Source organism: Episyrphus balteatus, chromosome 1, assembly GCF_945859705.1.
Source record: "Episyrphus balteatus chromosome 1, idEpiBalt1.1, whole genome shotgun sequence".
Taxonomy (NCBI): domain Eukaryota; kingdom Metazoa; phylum Arthropoda; class Insecta; order Diptera; family Syrphidae; genus Episyrphus; species Episyrphus balteatus.
The window spans coordinates 172,121,288-172,141,137 of record NC_079134.1 but is presented as its reverse complement, the minus strand read 5'-3'; the positions used below and the strand labels follow the sequence as shown (position 1 = coordinate 172,141,137).

Genomic DNA, 19,850 nt, shown 5'->3' with positions numbered 1-19,850 from the left:
ATCGCCTAACCAGTCAGGTTGTAGGCAAGAGGGGTTGGCTTATGCCGACTTTTCACTAGTTGATTTTTGCTGTGTGCCGAAGCTTTTAAGTGGACTCGTGTGAACGTAAGCTGCAGGAGACTAAAGTGAAGTTCTTTGAATATTGATTGATTCAGTACTTGCACAAAAAAAAAACGACTATTTTTATTTATTTTCCATACTAAACGAATTTTGACAAAACTCATATTTGAAGCCTCTAGAAAGCAGCTGAAGCGAAACGAAATTTTCCATACAAAATTTCGTTAACGAAATCTTGAACGAAATTTAATTTGTTTTGTTTTTGCTCTAAAACTTATTTCCTGATGTTTTTTCTTGAATTTTTTTACTTGTACTTTTATTATTTTAACTTTGCTTCAGCTGCGTCCTAGGCTTAAAAAGAAAATCGTTTATAAACAATTCCCACATTTCAATTATTTTTAATTTTGTATGTATCACCCTGTTAGAAAAATAATTCGCAATAGTATTTTCAATTACAAAAATACCCAATACACGAACCACATTGTTATCATTACGTTTCGATAAAACGCAAACGTAAAAGTAACGTAACGTTAATTTTGTTTTGGTTGTTTTTTCAATTTTTCCCTTTTCCTTTTCTTTCTTCCATTATCTCATCTCCACCACTTGCTCCAAGTGCATTTTCAACTGCTGCTCCACCGAAAGTGGGAGTGACTCACTTGTTTCTATTAATTTTGCTGTGAGCTTCTGCTTTATCCATCGTGAACTAGTCAAACGGGTGGTGTGAACTGATAAAAATCCAAACCAAAATTCTATATTATTTTTCTCCTCCTTGTTGTTTCTCCAATCTCCACTTCTTGCCACTTCTAAATTTGTTTCTGTCGAGGAGCGACGTGTTGTGTGTCTGTCTGTTTAGTAGCTTTGTTTTTATATTTTTTTATCATCAAAGTTTTAACAAAATCGATAGTATTTCTTTAATTTGTTTCAATTACAATTCTAACAAATAAAATTCTATTTATTTTAATTAAATTTGCATTAAGAAGTCGATTGTTTAAAGGAAACGATAAAAAGGTAAGTCACAAAAAGGACGATTTGTTGTGTTCTTTGTTGTCTCTAACAATTCAAGGATGAAGGGTATACTTGCAAATTCTATTTCCAAAAACTAGGACAAAGGAAATCTATACCTACAAAATGTACCTATGTACATAGTTTTTAAGTTCAATCTTGAATAAAAATACCTATTTTATTTGTTTATAAGTTTTTATCTAATTACATCTTTATTATCAGTTCTTAGTCACCTTAAACCGCAAAGTCGTATGATTAATTTGGTTCCCCACAGGTTTTTTCTTGTAAAATCCATCTAAATTGGGGTTTTTTTTGTTCATAAAACAACGAACAACCTCAACTAGAGTCGAGATGGAGAATTCCAGAAGTCATGGGTTGGTTTCGGAATGATGCAACAAAAAATGTGAAAAAAAAACTTTAAACTATTCTTTTGTTAGAAAAAATTGAAAAAAATATGACCGGAATGTAAACAGCAAAGAGGAGAGACAGAATGAAAAGATTGTAGTTGCATTGGATAATGCAACGTTGGTTCGCCGACTTTGTAAAGAAATGTAAAGTTTCTTTATTGTCTGGATTTTAGTTGAGTTATTATACTTTACTTGACAGCATCCGGAATGACTGACTATTATATATGACCATCTTGGAATCAACTTGCTTTAGTAAAGTAATAATTACTTTTCTGCTCTGTCAAGCCCTTTGCTTTGCAGTGCAATGTTCTTCTGCACGTTCAACTCCTACGCAAACGAAGATCAAGATTCGTGACTCCCACGATCTATATTTAGCCCTATGAAGTTTCTTCTTCAGATTGAAGATGTAACTGCACTATTGTAACTTTAGAATGCTTCATTTTATAATTTCTTTTATTTATCTGTTGTATAAATAAATCAACAAAAAACTCAAATGTTAGAAGAGGAGCAAAGTTCTCATAGAAAAACATTAATTGGCACAAAGAGCACACAGATATAAAAGGGCACCAGATTCAAAGATTTGCGTTTAATGTTTATCGATTAATACCTATTTGAAAGCTAAGCTTGATAACATTTTTGTTAAGTGTTAACTCTGTCTATTTAAAAAAATGAAAACTGAGTTTATTTATAGTATTTCCTTTATTTGCAATTATGTTTCGTTAGTTAATTAAATAACTCAAAACTGATTGCTATTTATTTTTAAATCCTGAAAATACAATTTGTAACCCTTACCTACTTTGCCCCCCGCGCAAATACGGATTGTATCACTTGCCTTCTTCTTTTTTCTTTCTTCATTCGGTGCTGTTATGATTTCAATATCGACACCTGTGTTATATCACATTCCAATCAGAATAAATATCAAGAATCAGGGTGTTATTCTTGACCCTAAGCTTAATTGGAAAAGAAAACCGCACTATTATTTTTTAAAGTCATCATCATTCAAACACAAAAAATATAAATTCGAACTTCTAGTATAATCAAATTGGGGATGTAATAAATAAATGAATAGTAAATAAAATTTTCTTAATGGAAATTTTAGTAGATGAGTAAATCGAGGTAGGGTAATTTTTCTTGCCTAACTTTCCAAAAAAATTGCTTAAATTGGAAGGATTTTTTATGACAGCCAAACTTGACTAAATCAGCCCTATCGTGAGTTTCACGTGAAAACTTAATGAGAGCTTGAAGAATATCGGATTAAACCTTATTTTGTAATAAAAAATAAGGTTATAATCTATGGAATCGTCCGCATTAACTACTCCTCCTTTTTCACCTCTTTACGTGCTTTATGTTAATTGCACATATGTATATATAAACCTCGGTTAAATTTTTTCTATCTTTAGCCAAGCACGATATAACAAGATGCAATTTACTTACTAAGTTTTTGGCAACAGAAGACTATATGAAATCTCGTATCATTTACGTCAGATAACAAGGTATACTGACTCTGTTTCTAAACGATGTAAGAGATCTTTAAGGGGGGAATCCCTCTGGAATTTTTTATTTTTGCATTATTTTTTTTTGCGTAATAAATTTATTTATCAACCGAAGAAACTATTTTCAGTGGTCTTAGCCTTAAATGAAGCCTCAAAAGTGCCTAGATAGTCCCGAAACCAATGCGCTCCGAACCTACCATAGTACGAAAACGAAAACTTTAAACGCATTTTTTTCGAAACTAGTTTTTTTCCGCGCCGTGCCATGTAACTCAAAAACTAATGAAGCTATCGACTTGAAATTTGAAGCAAATTACTCCTTAACTTAACACAACATGAACCTAAAAGTTGAATAAAATTTGTACAGTAAATATTTTTTTTAACTACTTCTTTGTAAAAAAACATGGTTTTTTTCGTTTTTTTGATTTCTAATTTTTATTTTTCATTTAAAAAAAATAAATTTAGGTTCATGCAATGCGTACTAATATCATCTAACGGAAAAAATTTCCTTTTTGATTTAAGATGATTTCCTGGACCTGTGCATTGCACGGCGTAAACTAGAGGCGTCAACTTTGAAAGGCTCCAGAGCCGCCATTTTGTTATTTTTTCAATTCAAAAAATTTTTTTTCAATTCTTGATAATGTCAGTAATAACTTGTCTTTTTCCAAATTTCAATAAGTGCTTTCAGTTTTTCATAAAAAAATAGTGAAAAAGGTGTCGTCTGGAGGGATTTCCCCCCTTAAAGAAAAGTATCAAAGACTTATTAATATTTTAATATTAAAAAAATTCAAGACGACGTTATCGCCGCAAACCTTTCTTGTACATTGCCTGACTGAACAAACTATTTAAGGCACAAGAGTTTCGGTACGGTATTCATGGTAACTAGTTCTAATCTTCAAGCTCTGACAAAATATCAAAATCTAATCAATAACATTAACATTAGCAGTATTTTAAAATTAATTTTTTTTTTAATTTTGCTCTGTGAAATACTACAAGTTGCATATACATTAGGGTGGTTCTTAACACAAAGTTCCTGAAGACATCCGCTCAATCGTCTCCAAATAGATAAAAATCTGAAAAAATTAGAGGATTGATTGATTGAGCGGATGTCTTCATTAATTTTCGAAAAAAAAGCAAATAAGGACCGGCCTAATATACATACATAATTCTGAAGCCCTTATTCTTTTGAATACAAAAATCCTGAGAAATGTTTTTTGGGAAAGTGTTTCTAATTGAAAAACTTTCATTGTCGCTATATAAGCTGGCTATATAAGCGAAAAATTAGAAATGTTAGAAAAAAGAATGATATTCTGAGAATTTACTGGAAACAGCCCTTTTTTTAATTCTCACAGTCGTCTATTGCCAAACGAATGTCTTAAGAAGAATTCATAAAAATTTCCAACGATTCCAAAGAAAGAGGGCTATTGGTAGTTGCGTAAAACACAGGTATTAACGTCAGCATCCTGACAAGATTGGCTTGGAAAAGTGCATTGTGTAGAGTTAAAAGACGATATTGGTGTCAAATTAAAGGTGATATTGTCAGCTATCAAAATTCAGATATCTTCCGGATGAAAGTCTGGCAGTTTTGCCATGCATTTTTTCTTTAGCTCGATGTGTGGCCGCCCGGTCTTTATATTTATGAACCTAAAATCGTTTGGTTTATAAATTTAAAAAAATGTATTCACAATTATCTGAATTGTAATTTGGTATGTGTAATGAGTAGAGTATTTTTAAAAAACTTACTTAAAAAATAAAACAAAATAATAATAAAGTCATTCCTTTCCACTAATTACTTAAACAAAAATCCAAATTTGTATTTCTACGGCACTAATCGATGGCACTTATGTGTTACCTCTAAATATAAATGTATTTTACATGTAGATATTTTTTTTAATTAAGTCAAATGTATTTGTTCAGCTCTGACTCATAATTATCAATTTTCTTATCAAATAGAACATCGTCAAATCAAAATAATTGATTAGTAAAAAAAAATTCACCAAACTTATACGTATGGTGTTTGTGATAGAAAAAAAAAAAAACAATTAAAATATAATAATATAGTCATACAATTAAATTGGAAACAAAAAAAAACAGGAAAATAACATTGAATTGATTTATTGAGGAGGTACGCTCGTCCTCATTGCTTTCCTATCTTAGGTGCAATATATTTTGTCCATATTAATTAGACTCTGTGTAAAAATTGTTCTCTTTCAATTCGATTAAATATACAAGAAGTTATCAAATTATTATTTTTGGAAACCTTTCAGTCGCCATAATGTCTCTGTATCCATCATTGGAAGACATGCAAGTTGATAAACTTGTACAAAATCAACGTGCCATGGTAAACGAAGTTATTAAATTTTCTCAAGACTCACCAACACCGACACCAGCTGTAACTGCAACCCCATCACCATATCCAGTTGCAAATGTTCAAAATGGATCAGTTGTTTATCCAGCTTTAGGCAATTTCCTCGGTCTAGAATTGTCCGATGATATGATTCGACAAAATATGCCAGAGTAAGTTTTCTTCTTTTTTGTTTTTGTATTTTTCAATTCCAGTTGTAATTTTAAATTTAATTCATAGGTATATGACTGATGTACCAGATACTGCCATTGAACCAGCAAAAATTCCACAATATCCATCGACCAATGGAATTGTTGCCCCAGTTACAGGCAATAGTCTTATTCCTGCAGTTGCACAAGTCAATCACAGTATTAGAGAGTTGATCCTGTGTAAGGATTCGAAGGGAAAAATTGGACTACGAGTTCAATCCATTGACAATGGTGTCTTTGTGTGTATTGTTGTTAAGAATAGTCCAGCTGCTTTGGCTGGTTTGAGATTTGGCGATCAGATTTTGCAAATCAATGGAACTCTTGTTTGTGGATATTCGGTTGATAAGATTCACAAGATGCTCAAATCATCAGGAAGTAATAATATATCTGTTGTTGTTCGAGATAGGTTGGTATTTCATTTTAAATATGAATAAGTTTAACATTGATATTAATTGAATTTATTTTGAAATAGGCCATTTGAGAGAACAGTTACCTTATTAAAAGATTCTAAAGGTAACATGGGAATTGTTTTCAAAAATGGAAAAATTACTTCCATTGTCAAGGACTCGTCTGCAGCTAAAAACGGAGTGCTTATAAATCACAATTTGCTTGAAGTTAACGGACAAACTGTGGTGGCAATGAAAGACAAAGAAATCACTAAGATCATCACCGATGCACCTGGCAGCACCATAAAGATAACAATTATCCCAACGTTTTTGTTTGAGCATTTGGTCAAAAAGTATGTTAAAAATTATATTAATTTGTATTTTTTTTTAAATTTAATAAATTTCTTTTCTAGATTATCAACATCATTCCTTCGTGGTAAGATGGATCATAGTATTCCAGAATTCTAAACCAAGAAAACATCACTGCCAAACAATACAACATTCGCAAATGCCAAATATGAATACTACAACTACAACAATAACAACAAATTTTAAATATAAAATGTAGCTTCTGAGGCAAAATCTCAGTTGAGTGCCGAATAGCATTTAAAATCATATTTTTTATCAATTCCATTTTTATTCACAAACAAAAAACACAAACAAACGGAAATAATTACATAAGTTTTGCTCTTGTATTATTCAAAGTAAAAAAGTCTTTTCTTTTTTATTAATAAAATAAATATAATATATATCGTTAAAGACTTTTTTAAATTTTAAAACAAAATTTGGTTTCTAAATCCAAATAAATATGCAATTTTATTTTTGAAATGCATAATATAATATAGAACTTAGTTGCACAATCGCGATTATTTATAATTTTTTAAGTATTTTTTTAATCAATTTATATTTACTTTAAATAAATGAAAAATAAAATAAATAATGTGTCTGTAAATGGTTTTGAGATTGTTTCAAGAGCAATAGTAAATGTTTGGAAACTTAAAGAGACAAGGAACTCGATAGGACTCTTATGGAATGTTAATGATGAGTTCAACCACAACGAAAGGTCTTCGGGTCGGAAATATCAATAATCAACCCTAGCGAGGTATCCGTCAGAAAGGAAGATTCTCCGATTTCATACGAATAATGCTTCGAGGTGTCCTTCCGAAGGGTAAAATCTATCCGATTCGTATGAAATCGGAAACAAATTTCCCTCCGATGGCGACGGATACTTCACTAGACCTTAATATATGAAGCTACGAGAACAATAGTGGTGTCACTTTCTATTTTTATTGAAATCCTCAACGGCAAACTACATTATATTCTAAACTAATACGAAATAATAGTTCATTGAGTAAAATATGGTTTCTTGTGAAGAAAAAATATAGAATATTTAAATATTTATTAAAAAATTAAAAAAAAAACTGGGCACCGGTAGAGAATAGGGATCGAACCTCGGTCTCCAGCGTCTGATTCGAATACTCATCGAAATCTCTGCAATTGTAGGGTTTTGGTGATCACTTTACTCAGAGCATAGAATAGTTGATGGTCGAAAGTGACAATCAACTATCACCATAGCCGATTCCAACCCAGGGTTTTTTAAAACGACACTTTTTTGAGTGCCATCTAGTATGAAAATACATATATTGGTAGACCAAGTTTTTATAAAAACCTCATTTTTGATACGCCACTATTGTTCTCAAAGCCTCATATAGCTCTAACGAGGTATATTTGACACAAGGCCTAACGCGTAGAAAGAAACTAGGTAATCAGCCGTATTGTGAGTTACAAGTGAACAAGTTTTCACCCTGAAAAAAATCGAATTTTTCTTAAATTTTTGCTTAATTCAACAACAAGTATTTTATGAAAAAAAAAAAAGCTTTACGTGGGTCACCATGGTGTATGTGTAACATTTTTTTTTCTACCATACCAATTTTAACGGTTAACAAATAAGAACTAAGTTGATTTTGGTTGGGGATGGGCTCAACTTTAATTTATTATTATTTGCTAATTTGAAATCCTAGTGTTGGTGTTCGCTTACCTTTCTAGTTTTATAGGAATTACTTTTTTCAATGTGCCTGAAATAAAAAAAAAAAATACTTAAACAAAAATGTTTCTAGGTCCGTTTTTGTATCCTTTATTGATTTCTGTTTTTTTTTTTGTATTTTATTTATATATTTTTTTTTATTTTTGTTGTTGTTTATTTTATAGCGCTTTATCTTTTTCTTGCTTATTTACTTCAAAAAATTTTAATATCATCAATAATTTTGTTCTACGACTAGTTTTACAAACACTGCGATCAGAATTGATTTTTCTTTTTTTATTTTCTTTTGTTTTTGCATTTAAAATTGTTTTTTCTTTTTTCTATTTTGTTTTAGCTCAAATAAAAAATAATTTAGAAAAGAATCATAATAATCTTATTCTGCATTTACATATAATATATTTACTTATATACATATATTGTATATAATTTTATTATAAAATCACTCAGCTCACTAGAACATCACATAATATAAAATATGTCTTCCACTCTTATCCTCTGCGGTGCAAACACAGCATTCTTATTTTTTAATATTTTTTTTTATTTCTATCTTTAATATATGTATATATAAAAAAACATAATTATAATATTATTAAATCAGTTAATTAATTATACAAAAATAAAATTTGCCACAGAAAGAAGAAATTTTGGCAGAGAAAATAAAAAATAAAACAAAGTTTTTTTTTTTTATAAACAAAATGATATAGTTTTTTTTGTTTTAATACTAAAAAGAAAAGAACCATGATAAAACAATATAATACAATAATTTATTGTAATATAAGGTTATGTTTCATAAAAAATAAAAAAACAATAAATGGAAACAGAAAGGTTTTGTTTATTTAAAATATTACAATAACAAATATTAGGTATATATATAATATATATTTATTTTTATGTAAAGAATAAAAAAAAAACTGTTCGTGGTGTATGACTCGATTAATACAAAATTATGTATGCGTAGTAAAAAATATACAAATCATGTTTATTTTTTTTTTTTTTTTCAAATAATGTCTTCTTCATGATTATAAAATTTTAGATGGTGAAAATTTTTAATAAACATTAGAGACTTCAAGTGTGGTCAAGTTAGTAGCTTTTGATTGGCTAGTTGTTAATAAAAACTTCAAGTCGGTTTAGAGATTAGAAGATTGCCAACTCAATGTTTAGTAAATTAAGGTTAGAAGTATGTTTAAATTCGTTAAATCGCTTAATAGCTCATCTTTCTTTATTACAAAAGTTTAAAGTCGGAGCTAAGGCGAACAATATCGTCGATTTAATAAGAAGGAAATCAGAGAATCAGAGTCGAAAATGACTGCCAGTGGCGAACCAAAAACAATTACTTAAGATTCAATCATATCAACCTGGTGCCAGAGAAAATCAGCATATGAGGCGTTCAGAATAATAATTGGTCAAGTCCACTTCTCTTTAAGTCGCATGTTTTAAAAATTAAGCGTTACGTTTTATATAAAATAGTATGAGATATAGAGCTATTGATCTGTGAAACATTTATTTCAAAAGTTCCTTTAGTTCCTGAGAAAAAGCTTCTCAAAGTTCAAAATAATGCAGACATTTCTAATGGTTTTGGCCCATTATTATTCTGAACGCCTCATATATCGCATGCATTTTGAACCACGGAAGATTTTTCTTACACAAAAACGCATTTCTCTTTTAAGAGTCAAAAGGCATGCAATTTTGTAAGCCAATAAATGTAGCCAATATTTTGACAAGTTCAATCAAATCATACATAATCGTTGAAAAATTTTAACCTGCAAGTAAATTGATTTACAAGATACGAGTTCATTATGTTTAATGAAATAAACAAATCAATTTGAAAGCCAAAACATGTGTGATACTTGCATACCAGAACTTACACGTGCAGGGTTGGGATTCAGAACGAAATTCATAGTTGTCAACTACATTTACATACCAGTTGCGAAATGAACTTTTGATTAAATTCGCTCTTAATATTACTCGATATCATAATGAGCTCTTTAAACACCCTTTCTTTTAGATTCCAAAAAATGCTAATACAAAATGTAATATGCCTAAAATTTTTCGATTGTACTGCAAAATAACAGCTCACAAATTATTGCATTATTGAATCGGGCTATAATCATGCAGTTGTGTTCTTTATTATCCAATGTTTGTTTGATCCAATTTAAGTTAAATCTTAACACATATGAGACCCAGGTAAGAGATCGAAATACTATTGCCGAGGTCTGATATGGGTTTAGACCTGAAATCATATGGGAACTAGTAATTTTATCGTTTTTTGTAATGTATATTTTTTATTTTTATTTTATTAGCGTTGGTAGTCAATTATGTGTTGTATGTAAATACTGGTATAAATAGCAGACTGTATTTTTTCTGTATGTTTCTGATACAATGAATTGTTATCTCACCTCGTTTTTGTCCATCACCATATAGTTCAACACATATTTTAAACTTTTCTGATAAACGATACATTCTTAGGCTATTTTAAAATTGGTTCAAATTTTCAAAAGAACGAAATAGCAAAAAATCAAGTTGATGTGAAAAAAATTGATAACGAAACAAAAAAAAAAGACAATACAAACATAATGAAATTTAATTTTAAATCTTTACTCTCTTCGTAAGTCCTTTCTTAAAAATCCTCTACCCCACAGAACATAATTTCTTTTCGTTCGTTAATTTAGTAGAGTAATGGTAGCGGCTTAATAGTTTTATCGACATATTATTTCTCTAATATCATATTTCTAATACTGCCCCAAATCCCTAAAATTTTTAACATATCGTTCCTTAAAAGTTAGATAAACCGGCTGTGTTTTTGGTAACCGGTCTAGGATTGGTAACTCTAAACAAAAATTCTTACAATTTAGAAAACTTTATTTCAAAACTGAGCTTTAACCTTTTTCACTCGATTTAATTATGTGAGTTTCATGTGAAATAAATTCCAACCGGAAAAAATTGAAATTAAAAATTTCGGGTGAAATTTTTTTATTCGGCTTGAAAAATTTCTTTTAGTGTGAACAATTTTTCATATGAAACGCGAGGAAATCGACAGTTTTTTTTCACTTAAACAACAATCGAGTTTGACAGAAAATGTTAAATCCATTTGGGTGAAACTCACAATAGCTTTTAAAATTCCGAACGAACTGAAATATTTCGAGTCAAAATATTTCTACGTTAAACTCACAAAATAACGATGATTAAAAATCTAGTCCTTAATCTGTCTTGAACGTTCCAATTTTTTTTATTTTAGTTCAGTTCTATCTCCGTTCGCAAGTTAGAGAATATGAGGCTTGTGAGTCATTCGTTTCGTAGATTTGTTACGAGTCATAAAAACAGCTATATCAGAGTCCATCTTAAGGAGTAATTATCATTTCGAAGTGATTCTTTTCACTATTTAAGACATTCATGACAAATATAAGATACGAATTGAATTTATGATAAGATCGCTTAATAGAACCAATGTACAATGAATTAATTGTACTAGATTTGAACCATTGAAAAATTACAAATAGAAGTCAAACCGTAGATTACTCATGCGCACCGAAAAAAAGATGAAGTTTATTCGGCCCTAGCGAGGTATACGTCGTATCAGAAATTTGTCCGATTTCATACGAATTGGGAGAGTTTTTACCTTTTGAAAGTACACCTCGAAGCGAAATTCGTATGAAATCGGAGAATTTTCCGCTACGACGGGTACCTTGCTAGGTCCGATTAAAGGGTTGCGCCAAATTCCGAGGGAAAAAAATTCCCCTGGATACTGACATCAGTATCCAAAATTTTGAATCTGCAATAAGTTGTCATACAAATTTTTAAAAGGCATCCCATCATGTAATAAGGCGGTGACTAGTGACTTACTACTCTTAACCATTTGTGTGCTTGTAATTAATTTGCAAGAATGGAAGGGACACCTACAATCTACCGCCGACTCTGAGCGGCCGAGTCCTAGGCCAAAAGGCGCACTGTTGGATTTTCTCTTGATATGCAACCATTTTTTCTTGGAATTTTCGAATTAAATTCTACGATACTGGGAGATTGGTCCACCTAAAAGAATTGATATTTTTCAAAATATTAAAGAACATGAGGCAGTAGGTACAAAATAAAACATTTCGAAAACATTAATAATAAAATTTGTAATTTTTGTTTTCCCCAGTAAGGCTACAACTTTCTGCCTATTTGGACATCCAGAGAGAAATTCAGTCCTGTGGAGCAGGGACTTAACAATGTCACCGCACCGCTTTCGTTCAATTCTTTTTCTCACTACCTTGCTTAGACTATGCAGTCTCTCTTTCTATTCTCTCTTTCTCTTCATTCATTTTCGTTTTGTGTCGTATCCACTCGTGTTATATATTATAAATTTCTTTTTTTGTGTTTTAGTTTTAATAATATTGTAATTATTTTTTATATTATATTAGCATATAAAAATGATTAAATATTATTTTTTTTTTGTTTTGTTTCATACTTCTGTGTGTACATGTATATAATAATATAGTATAACTATTATTATGGGAATAATAATTATATAATATTGATTTTTTTTTATTTTTTCATCATGTTTTTTTGTTTTTCGCTAAAAATTCCTATTAAACATTAATTGGTTATTTTATGTACTATTATTTAAATCTGTAATTTTAGTGGCTTTTTTCTTGTTTGTTTGTTTGTTTAAATACTTATATCTCTTTTTTTGCCGCAGCGTACGCACAAATAGAATTACATTATTATTGATTAATTTCTTCATAGAATTTTAAATAAATGTTGATTTTTTTTTGTTTGTTTGTTTTCTTCCTATATAAGTTACATTTATTATTTTATAAGTTTTTTTTTAAATATTTTGTTGCTGTTTTTTTTTTTTTACTTTTCTTAGCTTGGTAAAGGTAATGTAATTTTTTTTATTTATTTAATTTATTTTATTTTAAACAGAAAAAAAATTCCTATTCTGAGTGCAGATACCGAGAATAATAATAATTAATTAATTCAATGATTTGAAAGAAATGTGTAAAAATATATTATATTTATATGCATACATGTATTTTGATGTGTTTTTTTTTTACTATTTCTGCGTTTTTTTAATCTTTTTTGTTTTGTTTAGTTTAATAATAAATTGTATTATATATTCAATAATAGTATTTCTTATGAATGCTTAGCTTAGGTTTTTTTTTTTGTATTTTATTTAACTTGTTTTTTTATTTTTTAATTCAATTTAAATACCTAATGCTTTTTTATTTTTTTGTTTAAATAATTTAATTTTTTATTTCTTATCAAGAATAATCACTGGCATAACTGCGAATAGTTTTGTGGTTGTTTTTTTTTTTTCATTTAATGAATTTTTTTGTTTATCTTTTCTGTTTGTTCTTTTTGATGCTTTTGTAGAAATTAGTAATAATAATTATAATAATTTGCTATTGCTGGGTATAATTTTGATGTTCTGACGAATGTTCTTGTTTGCCAACATCGGTGGAAGAAACAATAGTATTTTGATAATCATAATGTTCTTGTTCTGGTTGTTGTTGTTGTGTGTTACTACTTTGTTGTTGCTGCTGTGGATTTTGTTGTTGTTGTTGTTGTAATTGTTGAAGCAACTGATCTTGACTAATATATTGTTCAGTCGATTGACTGCAACTGCTGGCTGTTGGTGTGGAAAAAACTGTTGTTATGCCTCCTGAACTAGATGGCGTTTGATCATTGCTGGCAGCACCGCTTGCTGTTGGATATGAGGGAGACTCTCTATCGGCTACAGACCAATTACGTTCGACAGCTGCTGCAAATGAAAATTTAGAAAAAAATAGATATTTATTTAAAATGTAAAAAAAAGTATATTTAGCAACAAGTATTTTTTTTTTAAATAAATTTTTTTTAATTTAATAAAGAACTTGTAATAGTTTGTATACTGTGTATTTTTTTTTTTTTAATTTAACATTATGAAATAAACTTTTAAAACAAAGTTACAAAATAATAGGGAACGACTTATGAAATCTCAACGAAATAAAACAATGAGGCATTTCAATGAATTTTTAAATGATCGATTTGTTTTGAGGATTGTTGTTTTTCTGATTTTGTCAGAATTTTAAAGTTTGAATTGAATGTATCCTATTGAACAAATCAAACCCAGATTTATAATACCCGTCGCATCTGGGGTATTTATATGAGGTCTTTTATATTGATATTATTTACATACGACGATCAAACCTTCTATAAAAAAACGTTTGCATACCAAATTCAGAAAAAAGCGAAACCGAAAATTTTGTCCCATCAACAAAATTCATAAAAATGAGAAAACGATGGAGTAGTTCAATGTGATTCCTCTGAAGATTATAGCTTTGGACGGTGATTCTTGGATGTTAACCCCATTTAATTTATTTGCGTTTAATTTGCATGATTGCATCTAAACCAGAGTTTTTCTTCAAACCATTTATTAAATTACATGCTATGCTAATATTCACTAATTCTAAATAATTTTAACCAATTAACAAACAGTAAAATATTTTAAAGAATGTTAATAAAATTTTTGAATGCAAAAAAGCATTTTGCGTGTGAGTAGTTCTTTCAAATTGTGTAATTGCAGTAAACTTATTTTCAAAGTTGTATAGGAGTTCTAGAACTAAAACCAAAAATTAAGCAATGCTGTAAGCAGCTTTCTTTATCTAAACTTGTTAAGTTTTCGATCCGGAAAAAAACTTATAAAGTCCTTTTCAGAACTTTTAAAAACTCAAAGGAGATTTGACGCTTTATCTATGATGCTAAGATAGTTAACGCTCAAACTAAATTGTCTTTTGAAGCGTTTAGAAGATGAAAGTGCTAAGTGACATTTTTAAAAATTTTGAATAATCGCGTTTACAGTATTTTTTTTCTTGCATAAATACATTGAACTTTATTTTAAGCTCAAAAATAATCAAGACTCTTTATCTTTAAAAAAAAAATTGAACCTTCAAACTTAAAGCACTTTAATTGTGTGTCTAAATACAAAGAATTTTAGCAAATGTTTAGCTTCATTTTTGTATTCAAATACATTATATTACTTCATCGTTTAAAGACATTAATATACGTTTTAACATTCATTTTAATATTTTTCTACGACAGATACAACCAAATCACACATAAAAAGCAAGAAATAATAAACTAGTAAGACTTTGAGTAGCTTCACCCTTTTATATACTTTCACCCTTTTATATACTTGCATCAGTTATTCTTTGCTGACGATGGAGCCATCATAAGTGAAGACCCGATATCCCTGCAACGAGCACTTGATGTATGGGTGGATGTTCTAGAAGGTAGTGGGTACCGCATAAGCGCGAAAAAGACAGAATACCTATGCTGCCCATTTTCTGATCCACACAGGCCTATTCCTGACATTTATTTGAATGGTGTAGTGCTTCCCAAGTGTGAAAAGTTTAAATATCTGGGGTCTATGATAAATAACGAAGGTACTTGTGATGACGATATCAATCATCGCGTAAGCGTAGGGTGGATGAAGTGGCGGGAAAATTCTGATATCTTCTGTGATCGAAAAATGCCCCCTAAGCTGAAAGGAAGACTCTACACCGCAGTTGTGCGTCCAGCACACACATACGGTTCACAATGTTGGACAATGTACAAAAAGTATGAGAGTAAGTTAACGGCAGCTGAGATGAAGATGCTTCGTATGACAGCAGGAGTAACAAAGCTTGATAGAATTAGAAGTACGAAGATCCGAGGAAGCCTTCATGTTAAAAACACCATCTCCCAAAAAATTGAACACGACCGACTCAGTTGGTATTGCCATGTTCAAAGGAGAGATCCTGAGAACCCCGTCAAAAAAGCAATATCATACAACGTTCTAACACGAAATAGAAAGAAAGGTAGGCCTAAAAACTCCTGGTACAAGCAAATGCAAAACCACCAGCATTCAGTTGGCCTTAGAAATGGAACAATACAAAACCGGGAGGCTTGCCGCCGATTTCTGAGGTCAACCCGGCGAACCCCACAGGCGGATCATTAGTGTGAAGCACTTACGTGTGATAGTTATGATCCCCTCGACATCGAGATCATAACAGCAGCGCCGAGAAAAAGGAAGAAGAAGATTACCTTTTCAGTCTAGTTTTAGAAAAGTTGATAGTTTACATTACCAATTTGGAAAACAAACGAAACGTATTAGAATAATAACTGGTTTGTATGGGTCTATTAAGCAAAACATGTCGGTACACTGTGGTGTATACGTACTTTTTTTGTTGAGTATTTAATTCTTTTTTCTCTATAAAAATTATGTCTTAAGGAATTGTTTATATTATTGTTTTTTTAATAAGGGAGAATTAGTACAAACTATTTATTGCGATTCCTGCGATTCCAACCCTTCACCTAATAAAAATCTATTACTATCACAAATATGAAATGTGTTATATTTTCAAAGTATTTTTTGATGAACATGTATGAAAACAAACGAGCGAAGCTCGGTGCTCGGTCAACCAGGTACTAAGAATAAAATGTTATCCCTTTTTTAAATTTATTTGAATTGATTATTTATTTTCATATTTCAATAGTTAATGTTGTTATATTATCTGATGGGAAAACAATGTTTTGATAAAGGATTCATTACACTATCAAAATGTCTTAAAATAAAATTTATTCTTCGCAAATTAAACTCATCCCCAGGAAAAATGTCTAGATTATTTATATTGAAAAACACATTAAATTATGTGAATTATGTAACAAGAAACCAAGAAACTATTTATTTTGATTTTCAAATGAGTGAATTTGATTTACAAATGAATGAATTAGATAACCAATATTTTCCCGAAAGGATTATTTTGATTTCTTCAAACAACTAAGATACATAAGCTGTGCTTTATTGGTAACTGAGAACGTAAGTTAGTTAGATTTTGAACGGTTAACAACGATGTTTGTTGTGGTTTAAATAGTAAATTTTTTGCTAAAGATCTAAATAAAAGCAGTCGTTTGTCGTTGTGTTTAGTATTATGTTTACTGAGTTGAAGTACATATCTTCGTTATTTCGAAAGATATTTCAAGAACAATAAAAAAAAATAAAAAAAAACATAACAAGTCCATTCAAACTAAGAAACACATTTACGTGATTTTTTGTTTTTTTTTTGGATCATCTTCATAAATAATAAATCGTTATTTTAATTTACATCTACTATTAACTGTTGACTCACTCATTAGAAACCCTTAAATATCGAATGTTTCATTCATTTTGACATCGAAAATAAATACATTAGATACATTTTTGTTCATTACGCCGCCTATACAGTATCGCAAAAAATACACTTTCAATTTGTACCTACTCAAAAAGTTAAACAAACTAAAAGCATTCTCCATTTCTACCATAAAAAAATCTATTTTCAACCAACCTAACACAAAATAAATTAGAGATTATGATTTTAAAAAGGGAAATGTTGGAAAAAAACATGAAATATTTAACTTCAGAAAATGTTTTCATTTTTTTTTAAATTATTTTTTTTTTATTTAACATTTAAATAAAGCAAATGGCAAAAATTGTTTAACAGAAGCAAAAATTTGTTTTTTTGATTGTAGGTAAGTCTAGCGCCACTTACTTGCTAACCTACTGGCGTGCCACAGTATTGCAGCTTTTTTCCAAAATCCTGTAAGTTTTAATGTGTTTTTGTATTTTCCAAAAAAAAATCCAAAAAAAAAAACAAGAATAATTCTAAGTCACTAAATTACAATAATATAACAATTTTACAAATAAATTATTATTTATTTTTTTTTTGTATCTATGATATTTATTACGACAGTTAAACACCAAAACCCACCCCCTACGAATTTTTTTAAAATATAGTTACCTTGAAGAAATTTCGTAGTGGAACGAAACGATAAATCGTCCCGTTTCAAAGTTTCCTCTCAGCAAATCTCTTCTGAAACGAAATAACAGCAAAATTTGTTATCGTCGTTCCCGCACCAAACTGCTCACAAAAAGTGTATAATCACAATTATTTTTTGTTTTTGTTTTATTCCAGAGAATAATTTTTATTTTTTGTTTTATAGAGACGAAAGCTTGGAAGCGAAATCTATTTTTATATATAAAACACCTGATAAATACATTTATTCATAATTATATAAATTATTTAAAGCTGTACAAAGTCGAAGAAGTTAAAAAATGGTTGAATATTTCTGATATTGAAAGCGATTGAATGCGAGTGAAAATGAGAACGCAGATTAAAAATTATAATGATGAAGTAGTATAATAGTAGTTAAGTAGTATCAGTATCAGTATTACTACTACTTTAACTGAGTTAAATGATTGGTTTAATTATTATAATCATGTATGTCTTTGTGTGATGTTTTTTTTTTTAAATTAAGTTGGAAATATGTGTGTTTTGGAGAGTGTTTTTTGTTTAATATAGAAAAGGTGAATTAATTCTAATTTCTTAAATTAAAATTTTTCTTTATAATGTTAAAAACACTCACCCGTCGGATTTGATGAGACACTCTTTATCCCACTATCACTAGATGGTTCATTTAAAGCACTATTTTCTAAGGTTGCGTGTTGTTGTTGACTGGCAAAACTACCACGAAGCGTATCTTCTAGAAGGGTACAGATTTTTTCTTGATCTTCCTAAAAAGTTTTTATAGTTTTTTTTTTTTTAATTTAATATAGTTAGCTCATATTTTTAAATAACAAAAACTTACAAGATGTACAAAACCTAATCGCACCAATTCAGTGGTTAGATCGGCAGCAGTGTCGGTATCTGTTACTTGACAAGTAAGTTGGCGATTCATTTTATCATCCATTCGAAGAAGTATCGTCATCTAGAATAGATTTTTTTTTAATTTAATAAGTTTTTAAAATATATATTATGTATATATTACCGATAAATCATGGCTATTTTCTTTCGCCTTCACACTGCACATCATATTTACAATTCGTCGGGTTTCTATATCAACCGATTCAGGTGTTGCAGATTTAACTGAATTGGTTGCTTCAGGTGATACAGCTCGTGATCGGAATTGCCGAGGCTTTTTGTTAGCAAATGCAGTCAAAGGATAAACTCCATATCTAGGATAAGATTAACATTAACAGAAAATTAACATTTCGACGAGGCATTTAGTTTTGAATATAAATTGAAAATATTTCATCATAGAACGATAGTTATCGTAGGTTTTCTTAACAGAACTTAGCTGAACATATTAGCTGAACATATAAAGTTTAAGTGATTCCAAATACGACCATTAACTGATTGTTGAGAATCATAGCTAAGAAATTTATACTCTCAACAATTCTTCTATATTCGTTGTTAGTCGTAAGGAATGGAGCAGTCCTATAATTTCGTACCAAATACGAATACTTAATGCTCTTCAGTATTTTTATCATTACAAGAATCTGAGATGATTACAATCATCTAAAGGCAAACTAACACTATGAGAAAAAAAAACAACAAAGATAATAATAACAACAAAAAAGATAATAAACTGAAATATTTCTAACCATTTCTAACCTCCAAAAACGAATAATTGAGAATAACGTCGATAAACTCAATGATTAAGAAAAACTGCAATTTTTAAATTAAGCAAAAAGAGATGATACGAACACTAAGTTTCCAGTTTCATAATGTCCCAATCGGTATAAAACCATCCAGAAAAACCGTAAGTGCAGATCAGTTGGATTTGACTTAAAAATAACCGAGCAACTAGCTGATAGGTGACAAGCATTTTTATCGGGTTTGTCCAAAAATTCTATTAGACGAATATTTAATAAGTTCAAGTTGTTTTGTTGTTATTGTTCAAAGATAACAGTAATTGAATTGAAATAAGATAACAGCCTAACTGCAAGTATGGAAACATACGAAAACTTGAGAAAGAATTGAAACTAATCTTGGCTAGCGTCAAATATTTTTCTAAACATAGTATTGAGTAAGCTAAAAACCTACAATTAGATGAAGAAAATAATGTGGGTGACCAACCCAATAACTTTGATTCTCAA

General features: G+C 29.6%; 2 protein-coding genes across 12 annotated transcripts in view; one reads left to right on the top strand and one right to left on the bottom strand.

The window, feature by feature from the left end:
- Nucleotides 1–6,364, top strand: part of LOC129905748 (syntenin-1-like) — a 213,607-nt gene extending 207,243 nt beyond the window's left edge. Inside the window, exons 1-5 of one of the 3 annotated variants that reach the window (XM_055981415.1) lie at nucleotides 715–733; nucleotides 5,224–5,473; nucleotides 5,541–5,915; nucleotides 5,982–6,248; nucleotides 6,309–6,364. In XM_055981415.1, coding sequence (XP_055837390.1) covers nucleotides 5,232–5,473; nucleotides 5,541–5,915; nucleotides 5,982–6,248; nucleotides 6,309–6,363 — 939 coding nt within the window. In that variant the 5' untranslated portion in view covers nucleotides 715–733; nucleotides 5,224–5,231 and the 3' untranslated portion in view covers nucleotide 6,364. Of the gene's footprint in view, nucleotides 1–714; nucleotides 734–4,965; nucleotides 5,082–5,223; nucleotides 5,474–5,540; nucleotides 5,916–5,981; nucleotides 6,249–6,308 lie in introns of those variants that run through there. The other 2 variants (XM_055981343.1, XM_055981493.1) reach the window with 2 other exon arrangements.
- A 6,165-nt stretch (nucleotides 6,365–12,529) lies between these two features.
- The window catches only part of LOC129907552 (nuclear receptor-binding protein homolog), a 67,119-nt gene continuing 59,798 nt past the window's right edge, over nucleotides 12,530–19,850 (bottom strand). For 3 of the 9 annotated variants that reach the window (XM_055983830.1, XM_055983829.1, XM_055983831.1), the window contains 4 exons: nucleotides 18,740–18,926; nucleotides 18,560–18,679; nucleotides 18,338–18,485; nucleotides 12,530–13,676 (listed from right to left, as the gene is read on the bottom strand). In XM_055983830.1, the coding sequence (XP_055839805.1) occupies nucleotides 13,318–13,676; nucleotides 18,338–18,485; nucleotides 18,560–18,679; nucleotides 18,740–18,926 (814 nt within the window). In that variant the 3' untranslated portion in view covers nucleotides 12,530–13,317. Of the gene's footprint in view, nucleotides 13,677–17,463; nucleotides 17,512–17,712; nucleotides 17,785–18,337; nucleotides 18,486–18,559; nucleotides 18,680–18,739; nucleotides 18,927–19,850 lie in introns of all 9 variants that reach the window. The other 6 variants (XR_008771077.1, XR_008771075.1, XR_008771076.1 and 3 more) reach the window with 6 other exon arrangements.